Raw genomic sequence first — 24,145 nt, forward strand, 5'->3', positions numbered from 1 at the left:
GATGTTCATTTACACAATATGGACAGAAGTCAGTGATCATTGTGCTCTCTGTTTAAGATCAGTAACTCTGCATTAGTGATGGCCAACACAACCAAGGGGACTTCTTTTTAGATGGTGTTAGTTATATACAGTACAAACACTGAGTGTACCAAACATTAAGAACACCTTCCTAATATTGAGTTGCACAGCCCCCTTTTGCCCTCAGAACAGCCTCAATTCGTTGGGGCATGGACTCTACAAGGTGTTGAAGTGTTCCGCAGGGATGCAAGCCCATGTTGACTACAATTCTTCCCACAGGTGTGTCAAGTTGGCAGACCATTCATTGAGTGGTGGACCATTCTTGATACACACAGGAAACTGTTGAGCGTGAAAAACCCAGCAGCGATGCAGTTCTTGACACTAACCGGTGCGCCTGGAACCTAATACCATTCCCCTTTCAAAGGCACTTAAATCTTTAGTCTTGCCCATTCACCCTCTGAATGACACACATACGCAATCCATGTCTCAATTGTCACAAGGCTTAAAAATCCATATTTATCCTGTCTCCTCCCCTTCATCTGCCCTGATTGAAGTGGATTTAACAAGTAACATCAGTAAGGGCTCATAGTTTTCACCTGGATTCACCTGGTCAGTCTGTGTCATGGAAAGAGCAGGTGTTCTTAAAGTTTTGTCCACTCTGTGTAGAATACGATGACTAAATTGACTGGCTCATAAAGGATTCTTTGTCTTTGTGTTTGTCTCTGGGTCTTACTCGGTGGCTCCCAGTCCACATAGTTTACATTTGGTTTATTGTGGACATCCATCAAAAACTGGATTGTAATATAAAAGTAATATGTTTTATTTGTATGACTGTGGTTATGTCCCAAATAACACACTATTCCCTATAGTAATGCAATACATAGGGCCCATAGGGCTCTGGTCAAAGAAGCAGACTATATGGGAATAGGGTGCCATTTGAGACACATATGACCCAATATAGACAGATGAATCCATCGTGTGATAAGGACAGATGGTGAAATCCTTCATTCTCAGACTGATGGACTGTAGTCGGTTGTATTGGTCAAAATGATCAGTCCAATCCAGACTCAGTATCCAGAGTATCCATTGGTCAGCTCCATAGAACACAGGAGGTCATTATGAATGGTTCTAAGAGACTGTATTTCATTCCAGAAAATTGTTCCCTCTCTTCTGGCCTTGTTCACTTCCCAATGTTGACATGAGACATCTGGGTATATTGGGCGCATCAGCTATAGCTTCCACCATATTGCTTTGACCTATCCAGTCCTGTCCTATTGGCTCAGTGAAGAACATTGAACAAGGACAGACAGGAAGCTACCTTTAGGAATGCACAAAAAAACTAAAACCCATCTCAGTCCACCAGAGGCATCGAGACAGGACAAATGATGAGCGGCGCCTCGTTCCTGCCAGACTTATTGGTACAAGGGCTGAAGAAGGGATGAATGGCATCCGAGAAGCTGTCGGTGAATGTATAGATGAGCATCTTAGCGTCCACGTTATAGAACGACACCTGTCCCTTATCACAGTCTACGTAGATCCCTATACGGTTGGGTTTGTGGTTGAGGCCCAGCGCTGTCGATGGTTCCGTTCGGAATGCGTAGTCCTTCTTATCCCGGAGACTCAGGAACCAGTAGCCGTGGGCGGGGCTTACTATGATCTTCCCTTTCCTGTTGATGGAGTGGCTAGCCACGCCCAGGTCCCAGTCCGTCTTCCCACCCACCTCCACCTACGATACAATGCGATACCTTTATTGTCCATTTACATTCATTTTGTGAGGTCAGAATACAAATCACCCATAATCAATACACTACAACACAACATCATGCAATACAACAATACTGGAAAGTGAACACATATATATTCACATAAACCCTGGCATACAGTCCGGCCATCTATCGGGCCCCATTATAACCCACTGTTCATCAGCCTGAATGCTGTTGGAATGAAATTAGCCCCGCTTCTGTTCTCACCTCCCAGTAATGGCGTCCCGAAGAGAAGGCCTGGCGCCCGAGGACGCAGACCACACGGTCAAAGCGCTCGGGGCCGTCCGGCACGGGCTGGTAGCGGTCCCAGCAGCGCACCTGCTTGCAGTCATCGGAGATGAGCAGGCGTGGGTGGGCGGTGAGAGGGTCCAGGGTTATGTCCACTGAGAGGGAGAAGAGGGGAGAGGGTGAGGTAGAAGGGGGGGGGGGGGGGGCGGCAGAGAGAGAGACATACAGAGGGAGAGAATGAGTGGGGGAGAGACAGGGAGAAAGAGGGAGAAAAAGTCATCAATCACCAATCAAGAGTTCATTCAGCAGTTTTGTGTCTATTTAGCAATGATGTGCTTGACACATGAACACAGACAACATGGTACAGGAAGAAGGAAGTACATACCTGCATATTCCTGCACTATCCTCACCTCTGGAGTGTAAGAGAGAGAGGTGTTAAACCATCTAACCCCTGATCAAATACTGTATGTATTTTCACATGACTGGGACTTTGAGTTAATAAATGAATCAAAGCCTTACTTGGTTTTGGATTTCTTCCCACTGACTGGTCTGGTTGAGGTTGAGAAAGCCAATCTGGCCAAACAAAAGAGAATATCTATAATTATACAACGGGTGGGTGTATTCCTAAATGCCAAATGGTTTAAATCGCATTCCAGTCGGTGTCTATTCTATAAGTTACCACCGGCTAAATCTATTATGTTAAAATGCCTATTTACTCTGTTCCATCTGACTGCACAATCCACTGTCTCATCAGCCCAGGCAGGGAAGTTATAAACTTGATCTCCACTATAAAAAGCATCTAGACATTAACTCACATTTCTTTTAGACTAACATTTAGTTTTCAACAGTGCAGATTTGTATAAACCTTGCTCTCTGTCTCTCCGACATTTACAACATTGTTTCAATATTCAAATTCGATCTCCAGCTGTCCCATAGTAATGAACGTGTTGGGAGTCGGGATGAGTGTTTCTCAGCCAGTTGAAATCATGAATCAGCTGGCATTGGGTTTACAGTATAGTAAGAAATGTCAATTGAAAAAAGTAAAACGAGACAAAGTGCAGCTAGTTTGCAGTCTTTCCAGCTTCAGTTTGAAGTGATTGTGTTGCTGTGTTGATGGCTATCTCCTCTGAACAACAGCTTCCTGATGAGATAGAAAATGTTCTATGCCAGGCGATATCACGCCTCATTAGCTCATTGTTGTGGATGTATCCAAATAAATGTCACTAGAAAACAGCTTAAACAAATGCTAATGCAGCTACTGTTGATATTCTGGGTGCAGTGTTTGACGTGACTGTAAGTTAGCCATAGTTGGCTAGCTAGCAAGCAAGGGATAAGAAGTTTCCAGCCAGTATAGTAATGGAACATTTAGAACGAACGACTGGATCGCATTCATAGATACAGAACTGAACGACTGGGTCGCGTCTCTGGCAACCGAACCAATAGAATGAACGACTTGCCGGCTAGGGTAGCAAACCTAGATCTGTGTCGACCTATATTTTGTGGTAGGATGAAATAGTTTGAATAAATTAATCAAGTTAACGTTTTTAATGAAAATATGTCAATCATTATTTGAATATTTTGGTAACCGATTGTATAAAAGTGACAATGCCCTTGAAGCCGGTGTTTGGAGGATATATTCGTCTCGGGCCTAACAACACCTGTACCAATTTATCCTTCAAACACCGCCTTCTCGATCATTATCACGTAATTAGACACTGTATGTATCATTGGTAACTGACACGTATGGAATGGGCCTGTGTGTGTGACAGAAACATGAATGAATCCAAACCTGGACTATCTCTTCCTACAGAGTGTTCTGGTGGAGGTGGAGAACGCAAACCTGGCAAAACAATATCATGTAATCAAATACAGTATTATTATTAGAAACAAATGGAAATGGATGAGTGTGACAGAAGCAGCCGTGAATTAATTAAACTCTTACTTGGACTACTTCTTCCCATGGACTGGTCTGGTTGAGAAGGTAAATCTGGCCAAACAAAAGAGAATACAGGAAATGAATTACTGTATGAATTATTAGACATTCTGTTATGCAGGTGAATGAGGACCCAAAAGCGACGTAATAGAAACAGAGTCTTTATTCCAGTATCAAACAAACAATGATTCTCCTGGATATATCAAAGGTAAATCCAAAACAGGAAACTGAAATCCTCTCGTCAGTAGAGAGGAACGACAGGAGACGCGACCACAGACTGCAGGTCGCTTCAGGAAGGCACAGGCCGTAGCTGACATAGACACCTGCTCACACGCAGCATCTGAAGAAGGCAAAAACACGACAGGGCGGAACAAGGACACAGGAACAGCAAACATCAAACAAGAATCCGACAAGGACAGAAGCGGAAAACAGAGGGAGAAATAGGGACTCTAATCAGAGGGCAAAATAGGGGACAGGTGTGAAAGAGTAAATGAGGTCGTTAGGAGAATGAGAAACAGCTGGGAGCAGGAACGGAACGATAGAGAGAGAGAGCGGGAGAGGGAGAGAGGGAGGAGGAGAGAGAGAGAGAGAAAGAGGGAAAGAACCTAATAAGACCAGCAGAGGGAAGCACAGGGACAAGACAAGATGATCAAAGACAAAACATGACAGTACCCCCCCACTCACCGAGCGCCTCCTGGCGCACTCGAGGAGGAACCCTGGCGGCAACGAAGGAAATCATCAATCAACGAACGGTCCAGCACGTCCCGAGATGGAACCCAACTCCTCTCCTCAGGACCGTAACCCTCCCAATCCACTAAGTACTGGTGACCACGTCCCCGAGAACGCATGTCCATGATCTTCCGTACCTTGTAAATAGGAGCGCCCTCGACAAGGACGGGGGGGGGGGAGGGAAGACGAACGGGGGCGCGAAGAAAAGGCTTGACACAAGAGACATGGAAGACAGGGTGGACGCGACGAAGATGTCGCGGAAGAAGCAGTCGCACAGCGACAGGATTGACGACCTGAGAGACACGGAACGGACCAATGAACCGCGGAGTCAACTTGCGAGAAGCTGTCGTAAGGGGAAGGTTACGAGTGGAAAGCCACACTCTCTGACCGCGACAATACCTAGGACTCTTAATCCTACGTTTATTGGCGGCTCTCACAGTCTGCGCCCTGTAACGGCAAAGTGCAGACCTGACCCTCCTCCAGGTGCGCTCACAACGTTGGACAAAAGCCTGAGCGGAGGGAACGCTGGACTCGGCGAGCTGGGACGAGAACAGAGGAGGCTGGTACCCAAGACTACTCTGAAACGGGGATAGCCCGGTAGCAGACGAAGGAAGCGAGTTGTGAGCGTACTCAGCCCAGGGGAGCTGTTCTGCCCAAGACGCAGGGTTTCGAAACGAAAGGCTGCGTAATATGCGACCAATCGACTGATTGGCCCTTTCTGCTTGACCGTTAGACTGGGGATGAAACCCGGAAGAGAGACTGACGGAAGCACCAATCAAACGACAGAACTCCCTCCAAAACTGTGACGTGAATTGCGGACCTCTGTCTGAAACGGCGTCTAACGGGAGGCCATGAATTCTGAACACATTCTCAATGATGATTTGTGCCGTCTCCTTAGCGGAAGGAAGCTTAGCGAGGGGAATGAAATGTGCCGCCTTAGAGAACCTATCGATAACCGTAAGAATCACAGTCTTCCCCGCAGATGAAGGCAGACCGGTAATAAAGTCTAAGGCGATGTGAGACCATGGTCGAGAAGGAATGGGAAGCGGTCTGAGACGACCGGCAGGAGGAGAGTTACCTGACTTAGTCTGCGCGCAGTCCGAACAAGCAGCCACGAAACGGCGCGTGTCCCGCTCCTGAGTAGGCCACCAAAACCGCTGGCGAATAGAAGCAAGCGTACCCCGAACGCCGGGGTGGCCAGCTAACTTGGCAGAGTGAGCCCACTGAAGAACAGCCAGACGAGTAGAGACAGGAACGAACAGAAGGTTACTAGGACAAGCGCGCGGCGACGCAGTGTGAGTGAGTGCTTGCTTTACCTGTCTCTCTATTCCCCAGACAGTCAACCCGACAACACGCCCTTCAGGGAGAATCCCCTCGGGGTCGGTAGAAGCCACAGAAGAACTAAAGAGACGGGATAAGGCATCAGGCTTGGTGTTCTTATTTCCCGGACGATAGGAAATCACGAACTCGAAACGAGCGAAAAACAACGCCCAACGAGCTTGACGTGCATTAAGTCGTTTGGCAGAACGGATGTACTCAAGGTTCTTATGGTCAGTCCAAACGACAAAAGGGACGGTCGCACCCTCCAACCACTGTCGCCATTCGCCTATGGCTAAGCGGATGGCGAGCAGTTCGCGGTTACCCACATCATAGTTGCGTTCCGATGGCGACAGGCGATGAGAAAAGTAAGCGCAAGGATGGACCTTATCGTCAGACTGGAAGCGCTGAGACAGAATGGCTCCCACGCCCACCTCTGAAGCGTCAACCTCGACAATGAATTGTTTAGTGACGTCAGGAGTAACAAGGATAGGGGCGGATGTAAAACGCTTCTTGAGGAGATCAAAAGCTCCCTGGGCGGAACCGGACCACTTAAAGCAAGTCTTGACAGAAGTCAGAGCTGTGAGAGGGGCAGCCACTTGACCGAAATTACGAATGAAACGCCGATAGAAATTAGCGAAACCGAGAAAGCGCTGAAACTCGACACGTGACTTAGGAACGGGCCAATCGCTGACAGCCTGGACCTTAGCGGGATCCATCTGAATGCCTTCAGCGGAAATAACAGAACCGAGAAATGTGACAGAGGAGACATGAAAGGCGCACTTCTCAGCCTTCACGTAGAGACAATTCTCTAAAAGGCGCTGGAGTACACGTCGAACGTGCTGAACATGAATCTCGAGTGACGGTGAAAAAATCAGGATATCGTCAAGGTAAACGAAAACAAAAATGTTCATGTCTCTCAGTACATCATTAACTAATGCCTGAAAGACAGCTGGAGCATTAGCGAGACCGAACGGCAGAACCCGGTATTCAAAATGCCCTAACGGAGTGTTAAACGCCGTTTTCCACTCGTCCCCCTCTCTGATGCGTACGAGATGGTAAGCGTTACGAAGGTCCAACTTAGTAAAGAACCTGGCTCCCTGCAAAATCTCGAAGGCTGACGACATAAGGGGAAGCGGATAACGATTCTTAACCGTTATGTCATTCAGCCCTCGATAATCCACGCAGGGGCGCAGAGTACCGTCCTTCTTCTTAACAAAGAAAAACCCCGCTCCGGCGGGAGAGGAAGAAGGCACCACGGTACCGGCGTCGAGAGAAACAGACAGATAATCCTCGAGAGCCTTACGTTCGGGAACCGACAGAGAGTATAGTCTACCCCGAGGGGGAGTGGTCCCCGGAAGGAGATCAATACAACAATCATACGACCGGTGAGGAGGAAGGGAGCTGGCTCTGGACCGACTGAAGACCGTGCGCAGATCATGATATTCCTCCGGCACTCCTGTCAAATCACCAGGTTCCTCCTGAGTAGAGGGGCCAGAAGACACAGGAGGGATAGCAGACATTAAACACTTCACATGACAAGAAACGTTCCAGGATAGGATAGAATTACTAGACCAATTAATAGAAGGATTATGACATACTAGCCAGGGATGACCCAAAACAACAGGTGTAAAAGGTGAACGAAAAATCAAAAAGGAAATGGTCTCACTGTGGTTACCAGATACTGTGAGGGTTAAAGGTAGTGTCTCACATCTGATACTGGGGAGAAGACTACCATCTAAGGCGAACATGGGCGTGGGCTTCCCTAACTGTCTGAGAGGAATGTCATGTTTCCGAGCCCATGCTTCGTCCATAAAACAACCCTCAGCCCCAGAGTCTATCAAGGCACTGCAGGAAGCAGCCGAACCGGTCCAGCGTAGATGGACCGACAAGGTAGTACAGGATCTTGATGGAGAGACCTGAGTAGTAGCGCTCACCAGTAGCCCTCCGCTTACTGATGAGCTCTGGCTTTTACTGGACATGACATGACAAAATGTCCAGCAGAACCGCAATAGAGGCAAAGGCGGTTGGTGATTCTCCGTTCCCTCTCCTTAGTCGAGATGCGAATACCTCCCAGCTGCATGGGCTCAGTCTCTGAGCCGGTGGGAGGAGATGGTTGAGATGCGGAGAGGGGAAACACCGTTAACGCGAGCTCTCTTCCACGAGCTCGGTGACGAAGATCTACCCGTCGTTCTATGCGGATGGCGAGTGCAATCAAAGAGTCCACGCTGGAAGGAACCTCCCGGGAGAGAATCTCATCCTTAACCTCAGCGTGGAGTCCCTCCAGAAAACGAGCGAGCAACGCCGGCTCGTTCCAGTCACTGGATGCAGCAAGAGTGCGAAACTCTATAGAGTAATCCGTTATGGATCGATCACCTTGACATAGGGAAGCCAGGGCCCTGGAAGCCTCCTTCCCAAAAACTGAACGATCAAAAACCCGTATCATCTCCTCTTTAAAGTTCTGATAAACGTTAGAACACTCAGCCCTTGCCTCCCAGATAGCTGTGCCCCACTCCCGAGCCCGACCAGTAAGGAGTGATATGACGTAAGCGATCCGAGCTCTCTCTCTTGAGTATGTGTTGGGCTGGAGAGAGAACACAATATCACACTGGGTGAGAAAGGAGCGACACTCAGTGGGCTGCCCAGAGTAACATGGTGGGTTATTAACCCTAGGTTCCGGAGACTCGGAAGACCAGGAAGTAGCTGGTGGCACGAGACGAAGACTCTGAAACTGTCCTGAGAGATCGGAGACCTGAGCGGACAGGGTCTCAACGGCATGACGAGCAGCAGACAATTCCTGCTCGTGTCTGCCGAGCATTGCTCCCTGGATCTCGACGGCAGTGTTGCGAGAATCCGTAGTCGCTGGGTCCATTCTTGGTCGGATTCTTCTGTTATGCAGGTGAATGAGGACCCAAAAGCGACGTAATAGAAACAGAGTCTTTATTCCAGTATCAAACAAACAATGATTCTCCTGGATATATCAAAGGTAAATCCAAAACAGGAAACTGAAATCCTCTCGTCAGTAGAGAGGAACGACAGGAGACGCGACCACAGACTGCAGGTCGCTTCAGGAAGGCACAGGCCGTAGCTGACATAGACACCTGCTCACACGCAGCATCTGAAGAAGGCAAAAACACGACAGGGCGGAACAAGGACACAGGAACAGCAAACATCAAACAAGAATCCGACAAGGACAGAAGCGGAAAACAGAGGGAGAAATAGGGACTCTAATCAGAGGGCAAAATAGGGGACAGGTGTGAAAGAGTAAATGAGGTCGTTAGGAGAATGAGAAACAGCTGGGAGCAGGAACGGAACGATAGAGAGAGAGAGCGGGAGAGGGAGAGAGGGAGGAGGAGAGAGAGAGAGAGAAAGAGGGAAAGAACCTAATAAGACCAGCAGAGGGAAGCACAGGGACAAGACAAGATGATCAAAGACAAAACATGATACATACAGTATGTTGGGTCTGTGAGTGTGACAGAGACATGAATGTTATCTTGGACTTACTTGGACTATTTCTTCCTACAGCATGGTTTGGTTGAGAAAGCAAACCTGGCCAAACATAAGAGAATACATCAAGTCAATACCGTATAGATTATTAGACACACAGAATGGGAGGAGCTGGGACTTTGAGTGTGACACAGGCATGAATGAAAATCATACTTGGACTACATCTTCCCACAGATTGGTTTGGTTGAGGTTGAGGACGCAACCCTGGCCAAACATAAGAGAATGCATTAATCAATATCAGACACATATTAGATCATCATTAAAATAAAAAGATACAGATGGGGTGGTAATTTGAGCGTGTAAACCTTACTTGGAATATATCTCCCCACGGATTGGTCTGTTTGAGGTTGAGGACGCAGACCTGGTCAACAAAAGACAATGCAGTGTATGGGTCTATAGGTTCTCAACTGGTTTTGCCTTGGGACCCAAAATTAACCAGGTTGTCTCAGTCACAACATAATATTTGCATTGGGAAACATAATCGGCAAAATATAATCTGAAAAACTATTTTTAATGCTGTATTGATTTTAAATATAGCAATTATATGACAAGGGAACAACATTCCCACCTCTTTCATTGTCAATAAATACATTTTGCCCATGTTCTTGATGAAGATTGTTAAGAAACTCACTGGTTTGAGACAACAAAATCCACCAAAATATTGCTGCTAATAGCTTTATATTGAAAATACTGTGATTGAAGACTAATTGTTCGGAGATTAAAGTATTAAAAAAAATGTAAGTTCATTATCATTTATTCACACTTTCTACCTGGTTTAAATTGTTTAAGTTCAGACTGGAGTATTTTTTTATTACATTTTTTATTTATTTTACTGACACACACAACCCATTCAAAACCGCGACCAAAATTTGGGTCATGACCAACCAGTTGAGAATCGATGGTCTACATCATCCTCTACATATTGTATTGTAGCCTAGTAGTGTTCATAAAGTAAAGTTAGACCGTCATAACACTACAGTATTGTAGTAGTGCTCATAAAGTAAAATTAGACCGTCTCAACACAACAGTATTGTAGCCTAGTAGTGCTCATGAAGTAAAGTTAGACCGTCTCAACACAACAGTATTGTAGCCTAGTAGTGCTCATGAAGTAAAGTTAGACCGTCTCAACACAACAGTATTGTAGCCTAGTGGTGCTCATAAAGTAAAATCAGACCGTCACAACACTACAGTATTGTAGTCTAGTCGTGTTCGTAAAGTAAAGTTAGACAGTCACAGTATTGTAGCCTAGTAGTGTTCATAAAGTAAAAATAGACCGTCATAACACTACAGTATTGTAGTAGTGTTCTTAAAGTAAAGTTAGCCAGTCACAACACTACAGTATTGTAGCCTAGTCGTGTTCATAAAATAAAGTTAGACCGTCTCAACACTACAGTATTGTAGTAGTGTTCATAAAGTAAAGTTAGACAGTCACAACACTACAGTATTGTAGCCTAGTAGTGCTCATGAAGTGGCGCAGTGGCGCAGTGGTCTAGGGTACTGCATCGCAGTGCTAGCTGCGCCACCAGAGTCTCTGGGTTCGCGCCCAGGCTGGGCTGGGTTCGCGCCCAGGCTCTGTCGCAGCCGGCCGCGTCCGTGGGGCGACGCACAATTGGCATAGCGTCGTCCGGGTTAGGGAGGGTTTGGCCGGTAGGGATATCCTTGTCTCAGTATGTAAAAATGTAATAAAAATGTATGCACTCTACTGTAAGTCGCTCTGGATAAGAGCGTCTGCTAAATGACTAAAAATTTAAAAGTAAAGTTAGACCGTCTCAACACTACAGTATTGTAGCCTAGGTGTGTTCGTAAAGTTAGACCGTCATAACACTACAGTATTGTAGTCTAGTCGTGTTCGTAAAGTAAAGTTAGACAGTCACAGTATTGTAGCCTAGTAGTGTTCATGAAGTAAAGTTAGACCGTCTCAACACTACATTATTGTAGTGTAGTCGTGTTCATGAAGTAAAGTTAGACCGTCTCAACACTACAGTATTGTAGTAGTGTTCTTGAAGTAAAGTTAGACCGTCTCAACACTACAGTATTGTAGCCTAGTAGTGCTCATAAAGTAAAGTTAGACTATCTCAACACTACAGTATTGTAGTCTAGTAGTGCTCATGAAGTAAAGTTAGACCGTCTCAACACTACAGTATTGTAGCCTAGTAGTGCTCATAAAGTAAAGTTAGACCGTCTCAACACTACAGTATTGTAGCCTAGTAGTGCTCATAAAGTAAAGTTAGACCGTCTCAACACTACAGTATTGTAGTCTAGTCGTGTTCATGAAGTAAAGTTGGACCGTCTCAACACTACAGTATTGGTGATATTCTCTGTGTGTCACGTGCAACAACCCAGCGAGCAAAAGTGGTGAAATCTTGATGTAATTTCAACCAGTTTTGGCCACTGGGAAACTGATAGTACTCATAGATAGAATGTATAGGAGTTCTACAACGGTCAGCCATAACTCACAGATCTCCGGCAGTCTCTTGAGCTCCTCCTGAAACCGCTCCACCATTTGATTGACAGTAAGAAGCACCGCCCCTGAGGTGAGGTCAGAGGTCACAACAGCATCCGACCAATCCCTGGTCTGAGGCGGGGTGGAGAATGTCTGAGAAGAGGAATAAAGAGAATGGAGGAATACATTAATTAGAAAAAACAAGTAGCAAGATCATTTTAAATGAAGAGGATGAAAGGAAAAGTACCTCTTACCTTGTAACTACGATAACTGAAGGAAAAAAACGGTTTAAAAGAAGGTAGAAATTGTTGAAAAGGATCAATAAAGAAAAAAGATGTGATGAACAGAAAGAGTCTCTAACCTTAAAGAAAAGTACGTAGTCGTCAGACTGGGCTAGCTGGGTGAGGGTGGCGCTTCTCTTCCTCAGCTCAGAGATCTCCTATGATAGGAAAGAAAAGAGAATAAATACTTTATTATTAATAATCCCAGAGGGAAATTGGTTTGTCAACCATTGCAGCAACACAGTCACAAAGACAACGATCACCAATATCAGTAGCAAAAAAAGACAGCAGCATGAATTTATTTATTAATCACCTACAAAAGATGTAAATGAGCTGTTTAGCCAAATCTAGTACAATGCATCACATTTCGTGAGATTTAAGTTTGAATAATATTGTGTCGATGTCTAGTTCTTAGATTGTACATTGTATAAAATAACTTCGCCTTCGCTGCTATTGATATTTTTGTCCTCTTGATGAAATAAACCATTCTCTCTGAAATAAACAAATTCACTAAAATAAAATGAATGAATAAAAAGAGACCTGCTCTAGGTCTCTGATGAGGGTCTGTCCTCGGTGCTGTGCAGCCCGCTGTGACATCTCTATCACCTCCAGCAGCTCTGCCTGGCTCCTCTCCACAGAGCTCACCAGGGCAGAAAACACATGCATGCTGCCCGCTGTCTCATGCTCCGCACACGCCTGGGGAGAGAGGGAGAGAGGGAGAGAGGGAGAGAGAGAGGGATGATGAGGGGCAGGGAGAGAGGGAGGAAAGACAAAGAGGGGAGGGAGGAAGAGAGGGAGGGAGAGATAATTAAATGCACAGTACGCTCTGTGTGTGTGTGTACTCTGTCTGTGTGTGTGTGTTCTGTGTGTGTGTACTGTGTCTGTGTTCTCTGTGTGTGTACTGTGGCTGTGTGTGTGTTCTGTGTCTGTGTGTGTGTGTGTGTTCTGTATGTGTGTACTGTGCCTGTTTGTGTGTTCTGTGTGTGTATGTGTTCTGTGTACAGTGTGCTGTGTCTGTGTTCAAAGTCTGTGTGTGTGCACTGTGTCTGTATGTGTGTTCTGTATGTGTGTACTGTGACTGTTTGTGTGTTCTGTGTGTATATGTTCTGTGTACAGTGTACTGTGACTGTGTGTGTGTTCTGTGTATGTGTGTGTGTTCTGTGTCTGTGTGTGTATACTGTATGTGTGTACTGTGTACTGTGTCTCTGTGTGTGTACTGTGTGTGTGTGTACTGTGACTGTGTGTGTGTTCTGCGTGTGTGTACTGTGCCTGTACGTGTGTTTTGTATGTGTGTACTGTGTCTGTGTGTGTGTTCTGTGTACTGTGTTCAGTGTACTGTGTACTGTGTACTGTGTCTGTGTGTGTGTACTGTGTGTGTGTGTACTGTGACTGCATGTGTGTTCTGTTTGTGTGTACTGTGTGTGTGTGTACTGTGTGTGTGTGTGTGTGTGTGTCTGTGTGTGTGTGTGTTCCAGACACCCACCTGTATGTCCTCCAGTGATGTCCTGATGTCCTCCACCTTCTTTTCTCTCTGTGTGATCATGTCCCTCAGCTCCGCCTCTGTGATTTCCAACTGAGACTGCATACAGAAACAGACCAGAGTCAACATACTGCAATGTACTTATTCCTTATACCTAGTATGTACATATCTACCTCTACCTCGAAGCATGTGATTAATACAATTTGAAAAATGTTTCAAACACCCAGGCTCTTTTGTGTAGAGATGATTAAACTGACTATATAGCTTTGGTTAATACAGTATGTTTTCATTTCACTTCATGAATGTAATCAAATCTACAGTAGTAGCATTGCAATTGAAGTATCCTACATCTCCATCAGAATTAGTTCACACACGTGCTCCTCCACCGCTGTCCCTCTCCCTACCTTCTTAATGAGCCACTCTCTCTTGGCTGGTATAACCTGGTGTCCATGGTGCTCTCCCTCCATGCACACGGCACACCCACACGTCTGGTCCGTCCGGCAGAAGAACTCCAGCCCCCTCTGGTGTTCGGGACAGAGAGGCGCGTCGGCAGAGGAATCAGCAGGCCCGCTCAGGGTGTATCTGCGTGGGACAACAAGAGGGGCGGGGGGCGAGAGGGCGGTGGTGTTGGAGGAGATGGGTGAGGGGGGGTGGGGGTGGAGGACGGGCGGAGGGGTTCTGGATTTCAAAGGTCGTTGTAACCTGGTCTTCATCTCCAACAACAAATCCCCAGGCATCACACCCATCCCTGGGGGTTTTGGAGGGACCGGAGGACGCTCAACCCCGTATGACACCCCCTCATTTCCACCGCCACCCCAACCTTGACTCTCAATCCCTCCTTCAATCACCATGGCCCCCCAGTCCAATCCGTCCGCCATCTTCTTAAACTGCTCGGTGATCTCCTTCAGGGTGCGGTTGATGTGAAGGTCCGGCCTCTTCCTGAAGCTCTCCTTACACAGCGGGCACACACACGTCTTCCCTCCTCCTCCTTCAACAACAAGTTACACTTCATTTCATTAATTCACATGGCGGAACACAATTGATCTCTGAATGGGGATGTGATGAAATAGGCCTACTAATAGAAAACAACCAATAAGGTCGCATGGATGTAAGTTGTTGTATGTATTGGGCCCATGTACACATACAAACAAATGTACATTTATATTTCAGGTAGTATACAGTATATAGGCCTATGTAAACATGTATATTTCAGGTAGTCTACAGTATATAGGCCTATGTAGATTTATATTTCAGGTAGTCTACAGTATATAGGCCTATGTAAACATTTATATTTCAGGTAGTCTACAGTATATAGGCCTATGTAAACATGTATATTTCAGGTAGTCTACAGTATATAGGCCTATGTAGATTTATATTTCAGGTAGTCTACAGTATATAGGCCTATGTAAACATGTATATTTCAGGTAGTCTACAGTATATAGGCCTATGTAAACATGTATATTTCAGGTAGTGTACAGTATATAGGCCTATGTAAACATGTATATTTCAGGTAGTGTACAGTATATAGGCCTATGTAAACATGTATATTTCAGGTAGTGTACAGTATATAGGCCTATGTAAACATGTATATTTCAGGTAGTCTACAGTATATAGGCCTATGTAAACATGTATATTTCAGGTAGTCTACAGTATATAGGCCTATGTAAACATGTATATTTCAGGTAGTCTACAGTATATAGGCCTATGTAAACATGTATATTTCAGGTAGTGTACAGTATATAGGCCTATGTAAACATGTATATTTCAGGTAGTCTACAGTATATAGGCCTATGTAAACATGTATATTTCAGGTAGTCTACAGTATATAGGCCTATGTAAACATGTATATTTCAGGTAGTGTACAGTATATAGGCCTATGTAAACATGTATATTTCAGGTAGTCTACAGTATATAGGCCTATGTAAACATGTATATTTCAGGTAGTGTACAGTATATAGGCCTATGTAAACATGTATATTTCAGGTAGTCTACAGTATATAGGCCTATGTAAACATGTATATTTCAGGTAGTGTACAGTATATAGGCCTATGTAAACATGTATATTTCAGGTAGTGTACAGTATATAGGCCTATGTAAACATGTATATTTCAGGTAGTGTACAGTATATAGGCCTATGTAAACATGTATATTTCAGGTAGTGTACAGTATATACAAAGCCACAATACAAACCATCCCAGTAGGTGGAGATGCAGTCCAGACAGTAGCTGTGACCACAGGGTGTGGAGACTGGGTTGGTGAACACATCCAGGCAGATAGAACAGATGAACTGATCCTCAGAGAGGAAGCCACCCGGCCCGGAGAGAGCCATGCTGGGGAAAATGGTAGAGCTAGTGGTCTGGACCTCTGCTGGGGAGACGGTAGGGCTGGCTGGTAGGGCTACTGGTCTGGACCTCTGCTGGGGAGACGGTAGGGCTAGTGGTCTGGACCTCTGCTGGGGAGACGGTAGGGCTACTGGTCTGGACCTCTGCTGGGGAGACGGTAGGGCTAGTGGTCTGGACCTCTGCTGGGGAGACGGTAGGGCTAGTGGTCTGGACCTCTGCTGGGGAGATGGTAGGGCTACTGGTCTGGAGCTCTGCAGCTAGGGGGCAACAGAAGACAATAATTAGGTGTCCCGGTCCCGTGTGGCTCAGTTGGTAGAGCATGGCGCTTGCAACGCCAGGGTTGTGGGTTCATTCCCCACGGGGGGACCAGGATGAATATGTATGAACTTTCCAATTTGTAAGTCGCTCTGGATAAGAGCGTCTGCTAAATGACTTAAATGTAAATGTGTCATTAAAAAGTTTGTTGAGAGGAATCTACCCAGCCCAGAGGGGGGCTGGGGCTGGTGAGATGTTAGGGCTGGCTGGTAGGGCTACTTACGTATCTGGATCTCTGCAGCTAGGGGACAGGAGCTCCCAGGTATTAGGTGGATTGAGAGTGTGTGTAAATGTCCGTTTAGGTAATGTCTGTCAGCACTGTATTACATCTCACACACACACACACACACTGTGTCCTCCACAGAGGAACATTTGTCTCAGTCAAGCATGGCTGCCTATGAGATAATGTAAAAGAATGTGGTCTGTGCACTCTGAATGATGTTTACCCTAGTTACACACAGTAGGCCTGCATCTGTCAGATCAGACAGGGGGTGGAATGAAGTAGAACCGGCAGCACAGAGGCGATCTCAACCAGCGCTGATACTGTAGCCTATTGCAATATGGTAAAAACAACCTGGTCTGGTTGGAGAAAACAAGGACCAAAAGGCTTTCAGGCTGTTGTTAGGCCACAGGCTCTGCCTGACAGGAAACATCTTTAAACATATAATTAGGAAATATGTTTAAAACACCAAATAAGACTGCTAGTAATTCTCACTTACTCGTTTGCACTCTGCAACCTAAACTGCTATTTGGGGCTCACACAATGTTACTTTCACAAATCACTACCTAGACTATGTCATTACCACACATGCTATGTCAAATCCACCCAGGCTATGTCCTGACCACCCAGCTTATGTCACCACCGCCCAGGCTATGTCATGACCACCCAGCCTATGTCATGACCACCCAGCCTAAGTCATGACCACCCAGGATATGCCATGGTCTTAGTACTTATAATTATCTTTCATTTGTTTATGGTTGAGGTCAGTAGCCATACTAGGGTGGCCACATGTACAATATCCTTATGCACGCACGCACGCACGCACGCACGCACGCACGCACGCACGCACGCACGCACGCACACACACACACACACACACACACACACACACAGAGCTCATGGGGAAGCGCACATGTTTAAGGTGCCTGAGAGCAATACAAATTTAAATTACGTCGTCATTTCTCAACATTTGTACAGACAGATGTAGCCTATTGAATATCATTACAGAATATGCACAAAATGCATCCTCCAATTGCCTATGCCCACACATTGAACAGACCTGAGCACGGGCGTTTCCTGTTTTAGTTTCTGTCTATAGGCTGGGAGCAACAAAATGGAGTCGTGGTCAGATTTTCCGAAAGGAGGGCGAGGGAGAGCTTTGTTTGCGTCGCGGAAGTTAGAGTAACAATGATCCTGCCCTGGTTGCGCATTCAATATGCTGATAAAATTTAGGGTGCCTTGTTTTCAGATTAGCCGTGTTAAAATCCCCAGCTACAATAAATGCAACCTCAGGATATGTGGTTTCCAGTTTACATAGAGTCCAATGAAGTTCTTTCAGGGCCGTCGAGGTGTCTGCTTGGGGGGGATATACACGACTGTGATTATAATCGAAGAGAATTCTCTTGGTAGATAATGCGGTTGGCATTTGATTGTAAGGAATTCTTGGTCAGGTGAACAAAAGGACTTGAAATCTTGTATGTTGTTATGATCGCACCACGACTCGTTAATCATAAGGCATACACCCCGCCCTTCTTCTTAGCAGAGAGATATTTGTTTCTGTCTGCGTGCTGCATGAAGAAACCAGGTGGCTGTACCGACTCTGATAACGTATCCCGAGTGAGCCATGTTTCCGTGAAACAGAGAATGTTACAATCACTGATGTCTCTCTGGAAGGCAACCCTTGCTCGGATTTCGTCTACCTTGTTGTCAAGAGACTGGACATTGGCGAGTAGTATGCTCGGGAGTGGTGGGCGATGTTCCTGTCTACGGAGCCTGACCAGAAGACCGCTCCGTCTGCCCCTTCTGTGGCCCATTGTCCTGGGTTGTGGACCAAACAGAGGATCCGCTTCGGGAAAGTGGTATTCCTGGTCGTAATGTTGGTAAGTTGACGTTGCTCTTATATCCAATACTTCCTCCCGGCTGTATGTATTTCCTGGGGTAACAGTGTAAGAAATAATACAGTGGGGCAAAAAGGTATTTAGTCAGCCACCAATTGTGCAAGTTCTCCCACTTAAAAAGATGAGAGAGGTCTGTAATTTTCATCATAGGTACACTTCAACAATGACAAACAAAATGAGGAAGAAAAATGCAGAAAATCACATTGTAGGATTTTTTATGAATTTATTTGCAAATTATGGTGGAAAATAAGTATTTGGTCAATAACAAAATTTTATCTCAATACTTTGTTATATACCCTTTGTTGGCAATGACAGAGGTCAAACGTTTTCTGTAAGTCTTCACCAGCTTTTCACACACTGTTGCTTGTATTTTGGCCAATTCCTCCATGCAGATCTCCTCTAGAGCAGTGATGTTTTGGGGCTGTTGCTGGGCAACACGGACTTTCAACTCCCTCCAAAGATTTTTTATGGGGTTGAGATCTGAAGACTGGCTAGGCCACTCCAGGACCTTGAAATGCTTCTTACGAAGCCACTCCTTCGTTGCCCGGGCGGTGTGTTTGGGATCATTGTCATGCTGAAAGACCCAGCCACGTTTCATCTTCAATGCCCTTTCTGATGAAGGAGGTTTTCACTCAAAATCTCACGATACAATGCCCCAATTCATTCTTTCCTTTACACGGATCAGTCGTTCTGGTCCCTTTGCAGAAAAACAGCCCCAAAGCATGATGTTTCCACCCCCATGCTTCACAGTAGGTATGGTGTTCTTTGGATGCAACTCAGCATTCTTTGTCCTCCAAACACGACGAGTTGAGTTTTTACCAAGAAGTTCTATTTTGGTTTCATCTGACCATATGACATTCTCCCAATCTTCTTCTGGATCATCCAAATGCTCTCTAGCAAACTTCAGACGGGCCTGGACATGTCCTGGCTTAAGCAGGGGGACACGTCTGGCACTGCAGGATTTGAGTCCCTGGCGGCGTAGTGTGTTACTGATGGTAGGCTTTGTTACTTTGGTCCCAGCTCTCTGCAGGTCATTCACTAGGTCCCCCCGTTCTGGGATTTTTGCTCACCGTTCTTGTGATCATTTTGACCCCACGGGGTGAGATCTTGCGTGGAGCCCCAGATCGAGGGAGATTATCAGTGGTCTTGTATGTCTTCCATTTCCTAATAATTGCTCCCACAGTTGATTTCTTCCAACCAAGCTGCTTACCTATTGCAGATTCAGTGTTCCCAGCCTGGTGCAGGTCTACAATTTTGTTTCTGGTGTCCATTGACAGCTCTTTGGTCTTGGCCATAGTGGAGTTTGGAGTGTGACTGTTTGAGGTTGTGGACAGGTGTTTTTTACTGATAACAAGTTCAAACAGGTGCCATTAATACATGTAACGAGTGGAGGACAGAGGAGCCTCTTAATGAAGAAGTTACAGGTCTGTGAGAGCCAGAAATCTTGCTTGTTTGTAGGTGACCAAATACTTATTTTCCACCATAATTTGCAAATAAATTCATTAACAATCCTACAATGTGATTTTCTGGATTTTTTTCTTCTCATTTTGTCTGTCATAGTTGAAGTGTACCTATGATGAACATTACAGGCCTCTCTCATCTTTTTAAGTGGGAGAACTTGCACAATTGGTGGCTGACTAAATACTTTTTTGCCCCACTGTATATAAAAAAATGAAATACTGCATAGTTTCCTAAGAACGCGAAGCGGCCATCTCTGTCGGCGCCGGATCCAGCCACAATCAGTCCCTGATTAGATGGGAACAATGAACAAATGCAGTGGAACTGGCTTTGAGATCCAGAGTTGAGTTTAAGGATTATATATTACATGTACAGTATACTGTATGTGGTATATATTTAATATTTTTTACCGCAACCGCCAACCACAGGAAGACTCAGGAGCCCGCTCTCAATGAGTGTGGACAGCCTGCTGCTGCCTGCTGCTGCTCTGCTAATCATCAGATGGGGGGGGGGGAAGAGGTATGGGGCTGGCCCTGCCTTGATTGGGTAACTGATTATTAACATTCAACTGCATAATAAATGAATGTGACTGATCAATTGTGAGTCAGGAGCTGGGACTGAGACTATAGGGGGCCCAAGAGGCAAATCTTTTAAAATAAAAATTATGTTATTTTTTATTTATTATTATTTGCTTTTATCCGACCACAGGAGCCTGCGCTCAATGTCGGAACTCATTTGAAAGCACTGAAGTCGGAAGTCCTTTTTTTTCGCAGCAAGAGTGGATTTGACATATATTTCCAATAGAAGTCTCTCCTTAATGACAATCTAAATAGTCTACAACAGCTAAGATGTATTTACCTTGTTCTCTGCATTTCTCCCTTTGTTATAGGTTTATCACACCAAATTATTTAATCTGTACTAAAGAAGTGATTGACAGCGAATGGTTAAGACGGACATTTTTTTCTTCAGAAAACAATATTGTGACATTGTCACATATAGAAGTCACATTGCTCTAAAATAATCATATTTCCAACGGGAGTATAAAAATCTATTAGTGTGTGGCTGCAGGCTGCAAGATTGAAATGTAAAGAGAGAGAGGAGATCCATCAAGAGTCCAGTATATCAAGACAGTGTTATTCTACTAGTAATCAATCACTACTAGCCTATTATAATTAGACAGTCAGTACTGGAGTAAATCGGTTGACTTCACTTTTCTGGCCAATGAGACTAACCGTTTTTATCACCATCCCAGAATCATTCCGAAGTGCAATTTAAAATGCCCCAAAATTAAGATGAACCATCCCAAATTAAAATAGTCTACATATTTTGTTTAACGTTTGATATGCCAACATGGGACTACTCGAGAACCTAGGTCATTCACAGTAATTTAATTTGCTAATAAGAGTAGCCTACTACTGAAATAGATAAATGGGGCTGAGACAGAAATTCAAATTAAAAAATGGCCTGTAAAAAGGTCAACAGTGGAACACTAGCTTATGTACATCTATTTTGTGTAGCCTGAATGTAGCTCTTTAGAACGGTGTGTTCCCATGAACTGCATTTGGGAACATTGGCACATAACTTCCTGCTGAGTGCGCATCGCTGCGCTTAAACTGTGCAGAAGTAACAGCTTATCAACATTTTAAGCTAAACGTTCTAATCTCTTGCATCAGCTTTAACAGCGTATTATTATGACACGTTTTGTATGTACAGTAGTTGTATGAATTTGGATCTATCCTCCCAGAACTGTCCCAGAGTCTGTTAGAATCTTCCCAGACATTCCAGACATTTTATCATCACCGGGACAACAGGACACGCTTCATTTCGGAGCCCTGCCTATATACTGTAGTTAGCTACCTACGGGAGAAGTAGCTAGCTGGCTAGAAGGAGCTAGGCCTACTGTGGAATAGTACTAGGGAAATAGTCCGTGTTTTTGAGTCTACTCTACTGCTAGCTATTGTTAGCTAGATATTTAAGTGACATCTATGTTGAGGCCTGATGTAGTTAGATATTGTAGGAGACACATGCAAAGTAGCTAAGCCTTTCTAGTCTCAGTACTTCTACATTTTTCAGGACTTAGTTCGGGTCTCCACCTGAGACTTTCCACACATTTACATATGCTTAGGCTTTCTTCACAGATTCACATGGCTCCTCCTGGTGTATATTTAGAGAATGGAAATGAGCTAGCTCCAATATAATATTATCATACCAAGTCTGATGAAGTGTAGCAATTCTGCAAACTAAGCACCACTGGCAAACCCACTCGTGATCCATCATGTGACAGGTGTACAATAGGCTAGTATTGGAGAAACACACACACACAATGCACTGGCCCACATGAAAATATATGCAAAACACTTGCTTATTAGCTAGGACTTTATCATTTTGAGATGGACCTAGTACCTGTTCTGTGGTCCTTGAGACTTCCAAGTGGATAATGTCCAGTGTTCTGTCTTCTGTCAGTCTTTCCCTCCTCTATCTCTCTATAGATGTTCCTTGTTACACACTTTTTCCCTTTTCTCACTTTCTGTCTTTTCCTCACTGCTCTCAACAGGTATCCAGAGTTAGACTGAGGTTGTTGTCATCATGATGGAGTAACTGCAGACTTTACAGTTGGTTCCTCCCTCCCTCCCTCAGCCAATCCAACCAGCCAGACAGGTGTGCCAACCAGGTTCAGGTATGCATGTAATTCTCCCTCTCTCTCTCTCTCTCCCTCTCTTGCTCCCTCTCTCTGCCTCTCTCTCTCTTGCTCTCTCTCTCTCTGCCTCTCTCTCTCTGCCTCTCTCTCTCTCTGCCTCTCTCTCTCTGCCTCTCTCTCTCTCTCTGCCTCTCTCTCTCTCTCTGCCTCGCTCTCTCTCTCTGCCTCGCTCTCTCTCTCTGCCTCTCTCTCTCTCTCGCTCTCTCTCTCTCTCTCTCTCTCTCTCTCTCTCTCTCTCTCTCTCTCTCTCTCTGCCTCTCTCTCTGCCTTTCTCTCTCTCTGCCTCTCTCTCTCTGCCTCTCTCTCTCTCTCTGCCTCTCTCTCTCTCTTTTTCCACACCTGTCTGACATCCTTTAAAGGATTTGTAAGGATTAACTCATGGCAATGTTCAAGCAGTACCTCTCTTTACTCTCTCGCCTAAACTCCCATAACTGAGGTAGCATTTCCCCAGAGATGGAGGCCCTTTGACGCACACAACCGTATTACATGTGTTTACTCTTGAGTGAGAGAGTGGCGAGCGGTGTAGGTCTAATAACATATCATTAGGCACGCGAGACACAGGCCACACCTGTTAAATGTTATCACGAGAGGTAAGGCTTTTGTGGTTCCGAGCACATTCAACTGCAAAGGTGTCCTGTCTTGGAGGAAAAGTATACAGAGCTTAAAAAATGTAATCAAATCAAATTGTATTTGTCACATGGGTGGAATACAACAGGAGACCTTACAGTGAAATGCTTACTTATGAGCCCTTAACCAACAATGCAGTTTTAAGAAAATACCCCCCAAAAAGTAAGAGATAAGAAAAGCAAATCATTAAAGAGCATTAGTAAATAACAATAGAGGGGCTATATACAGGGGGTACCGGTTCAGAGTCAATGTGCGGGGGCACAGGTTAGTCAAGGTAATTGAGGTAATACGTACATGTAGGTAGACAGATCTTACTGGTTCTCCTATTCAAGTCCCCTTCAAGATCCGCCTCAAGGTTATGCTATTAAACATAAAGTCTAAGTGCTGTAACTGTAAACTATTCCTTGAATGTGTAAATAAAGAGTTAATGATTTGTAAGTCTTTGAAGAATTCTAGTAGCCACACAGACACCATACAGACACCACACAGACACCACACAGACACCATACAGACACCATACATACACCATACAGACACCATACAGACACCACACAGACACCATACAGACACCATACAGACACCACACAGACACCATACAGACACCACACAGACACCATACAGACACCATACAGACACCACACAGACACCATACAGACACCATACAGACACCATACAGACACCATACAGACACCATACAGACACCATACAGACACCATACAGACACAGTTAGAAGGAGAGGATTGTTAGTTCAGCAGCTGTGAGTGATGTGAGTGATGTGAGTGACGTGAGTGACGTGAGTGATGTGAGTGATGTGAGTGACGTGAGTGACGTGAATGACGTGAATGACGTGCGTTGTGCGTGAATGTGGTGCAGCAGATCAACTGACAT

The 24,145-nt window shown here is 45.1% G+C and overlaps 1 protein-coding gene across 3 annotated transcripts; it reads right to left on the reverse strand.

Moving 5' to 3' along the window:
* Window positions 1–825: 825 nt before the first annotated feature.
* Window positions 826–22,555, reverse strand: LOC139579375 (E3 ubiquitin-protein ligase TRIM21-like). 3 transcript variants are annotated; one of them, XM_071407949.1, is made up of 17 exons: window positions 22,336–22,555; window positions 16,219–16,298; window positions 15,890–16,061; window positions 14,104–14,687; window positions 13,703–13,798; window positions 12,760–12,915; window positions 12,300–12,377; window positions 11,953–12,091; window positions 9,806–9,856; window positions 9,649–9,699; window positions 9,493–9,537; window positions 3,952–3,996; window positions 3,799–3,849; window positions 2,529–2,582; window positions 2,395–2,421; window positions 1,989–2,164; window positions 826–1,744 (listed from the first exon to the last, which is right to left on the reverse strand). In XM_071407949.1, exons 3-17 carry the CDS (start codon window positions 16,026–16,028, stop codon window positions 1,370–1,372), a joined length of 2,067 nt encoding a protein of 688 aa, XP_071264050.1. In that variant the 5' UTR covers window positions 16,029–16,061; window positions 16,219–16,298; window positions 22,336–22,555; the 3' UTR covers window positions 826–1,369. The 3 variants fall into 3 exon arrangements, with proteins under 3 accessions (XP_071264050.1, XP_071264049.1, XP_071264051.1); XM_071407948.1 differs by having other exon boundaries at window positions 16,111–16,298; XM_071407950.1 differs by lacking the exon at window positions 3,799–3,849 and having other exon boundaries at window positions 15,890–16,298.
* Window positions 22,556–24,145: the final 1,590 nt, after the last annotated feature.

This window comes from Salvelinus alpinus, chromosome 6, assembly GCF_045679555.1.
Source record: "Salvelinus alpinus chromosome 6, SLU_Salpinus.1, whole genome shotgun sequence".
Classification (NCBI taxonomy): domain Eukaryota; kingdom Metazoa; phylum Chordata; class Actinopteri; order Salmoniformes; family Salmonidae; genus Salvelinus; species Salvelinus alpinus.

What these genes read in the sequence shown, in the direction of transcription:
- LOC139579375 (XM_071407949.1), bottom strand. Translation starts at nt 16,028, where the DNA reads ATGGCTCTCTCCGGGCCGGGTGGCTTCCTCTCTGAGGATCAGTTCATC. An exon ending in CATCTCCACCTACTGGGATG is followed by an intron (nt 14,688 to 15,889) that starts GTTTGTATTGTG and finishes TTGTTGTTGAAG; the next exon opens with GAGGAGGAGGGAAGACGTGT. An exon ending in GATAGTGCAGGAATATGCAG is followed by an intron (nt 2,165 to 2,394) that starts GTATGTACTTCC and finishes TCTCCCTCTCAG; the next exon opens with TGGACATAACCCTGGACCCT.